Consider the following 2,441-nt stretch of genomic DNA (forward strand, 5'->3'; position numbering starts at 1 on the left):
TATATATATATATATAACCATATTTGCATTTTCAGATACAGTTGAAGGACTCTCCAATGATGCGTCAAACTTGTCTGATGATAGTCCGTCAATGTCGTTCAGCAGCACCAGCACTATTGCATCACCACCCTCCAGCCAACCACATAGTACGCCCAATGCACCCCGGCAAACAGGTAAGACATGATCAGGTTTTCTTCTTATTTTTTAATTTGTGCATATATTTTGTCCACTCACACTTGAAAGAGTACATAGCAAGATTACTTGTGAACTTTTTTCTGTCTGTACGTTTCATATGTGTGTTATTATCTAATATTAGACATACCAATTTCTAACAAAAACACTATTCTGTTCTGTTGTATATTCCAGTTGAAAGGAGACGCTCGCAGCTGGATCTGCGCACAGTCTTGGAGGATATGCGGGCAGCTGAGGAAAGGCAGCTGGAAAGGCTGGATAACCTTTCTGAGCGGAGGTTTCAGGCACTGCGTCAGGATGCCCAGGAAGCTATGCGCCAGGAGGCTGAAATTGCACGGCAACAGATGGAGCAGATGGCTACATTCAACCAGGCCTTCCTGGGTGTCCTTGGGCAGCTTGTTCAAGTACTAGGAGCCAGTCGTGATCCCAGACCACCACCAAGGGAGTAGTCCCTCTCTGCCAGCACTGTTCTGATGTAAAGATTGGATGTAAATGTGTATATTTTTTAGTATATAGCAAGATTACTTTTTGTTTTTAAAATGCAAGACATGAGAGACCCTGGTTGTGTCTGATGTAAGGTAAACTTTATTTGACCAATAAAAAATGAATACAACATTAAAAATTAAGTGTTAAGGTGTCGCATCAGAGCCTGACGTACCTCATTGCACTCTTCCTCCATATCCTGTGCTACTACCCGTACTGGCTCTTCTGCATTCGTATTCCAGTCCTGGTAGAAGTCTTCTCCATGTCTTTCACAAATATTGTGAAGAGCACAGCAAGTAAGCACCATGGCTTTTGCAAGTTCAATGTCACTGTCATTCCTTTTCATAAGACACCGCCATCTACCCTTTAGTCTTCCAAATGCATTCTCCACAACCACCCTTGCCCTGGATGTTTTCCTGTTGTAGATTTGCTGTTCTGGTGTCAGGCGGCCATTGTCAGCAAATGGTTTCAGGAGCCAATTTTGTAAAGGGTATGCAGAATCCCCGAGCACATAATAGCCAACATTCACCCCTGAAATGTTCCTAGTGTGACCAGAGTACAGGCCTCCCTGGCCCACCCAGTCCCAAAATGTTGACAATCTTAGAACTCGAGCATCATGCAAACTTCCAGGTTTTCCCACATTCACACTCCAGAATAGTCCTTTTCCATCCACTACTCCCTGGAGGATGATGGAATGCCAGCCTTTGCGGTTAAAATAGTCAGTGTGGTATACTTGTGGTGCTATTATTGGTATGTGTGAACCATCAATAGCGCCAACACACTGTGGAAGGCCCCACCTGTCCTCAAAGTAGTTAGCCATGTCTTTTAGCTTTTCACTGTCTGGAAAATGAACAATCTCAGGAGCTAGCAAAGTGCAGACAGCCTTACAGAAGTCCTGCACACACCGGCACACTGTTGATTTGCTCACACCGAAAAGGTGGCCTATACTTCGGTATTCACTGTTGGTAGCCAGCTTCCACAGTGCAATGGCAACTCTTTTCTTCACTGGCAAACTAGCTCTGAAGTTGGTGCTTTGCTTCTTCATTGCTGGACTTACCTTTGCACAAAGGTATCCAAAGGTTTCCTCCGACATTCTGAAATTGCGCAGCCACTGTGTGTGTGTAAATCCGAGGACGGTCACATCCCACCACTCATTTGAACGGGGTAGAGCCCAAATGACTGGTCGGCGGCGCTGCTTTAACGAAAGGAGAAGTATCTGCCGTCTTTGTCTTTGTCTTTGTCGCACAAGGCTGTATTTCTCCTCCCGGCTCAAGATCCAAGATTGAAGTTTTCTTCTCTTTTCTGCTGTATTTCTCTTTGCCGCTTGCAATGTTCTGTCATACAGAGCAGCATGTATTTTAACTACCATGCACCAAAATGCAAGTAGTGAAAATACGAGCTGCTGGATGACCTCCATTTTTGTTGTTTGTAGCGTCGCGTTTGTGGTCGCACAAGTGTGACGTCACGCTACGCATTTTTTTTCTAAACCACGTATGGACCCGGCGGACCGATTTGCAGTGGAAACGCTCAACTAAATAGACCGGACCATTACAAATCTTCCAAACTGTGCCGAGCCGAACCGATCCGCTCAGTGGAAACGAGGCAATAGTGTCCTCTCTGTCTGTGTCATTGCATATGTGACTGGCAGCTCTTCCTTCAGCATGTCTGTTTCTGAGTGCAGTCGTATATGCTGGCAGTCCCATTACTGTCTCTTTCCTGTCTTTAGTGCAATGCTGAAGGTGGACTTTCCTTAGTAATACCTAGAA

General features: G+C 45.1%; 1 protein-coding gene across 1 annotated transcript; it reads right to left on the reverse strand.

Moving 5' to 3' along the window:
- Nucleotides 1-814: 814 nt before the first annotated feature.
- On the reverse strand, nucleotides 815-1,768 carry LOC122927716 (protein ANTAGONIST OF LIKE HETEROCHROMATIN PROTEIN 1-like). Its single transcript, XM_044279841.1, has one exon. The coding sequence runs from the start codon at nucleotides 1,766-1,768 to the stop codon at nucleotides 815-817; it is 954 nt and encodes a 317-aa protein (XP_044135776.1).
- Nucleotides 1,769-2,441: the final 673 nt, after the last annotated feature.

This window comes from Bufo gargarizans, chromosome 1 (genome assembly GCF_014858855.1).
Source record: "Bufo gargarizans isolate SCDJY-AF-19 chromosome 1, ASM1485885v1, whole genome shotgun sequence".
NCBI lineage: Eukaryota > Metazoa > Chordata > Amphibia > Anura > Bufonidae > Bufo > Bufo gargarizans.

What these genes read in the sequence shown, in the direction of transcription:
- LOC122927716 (XM_044279841.1), bottom strand. Translation starts at nt 1,768, where the DNA reads ATGTCGGAGGAAACCTTTGGATACCTTTGTGCAAAGGTAAGTCCAGCA.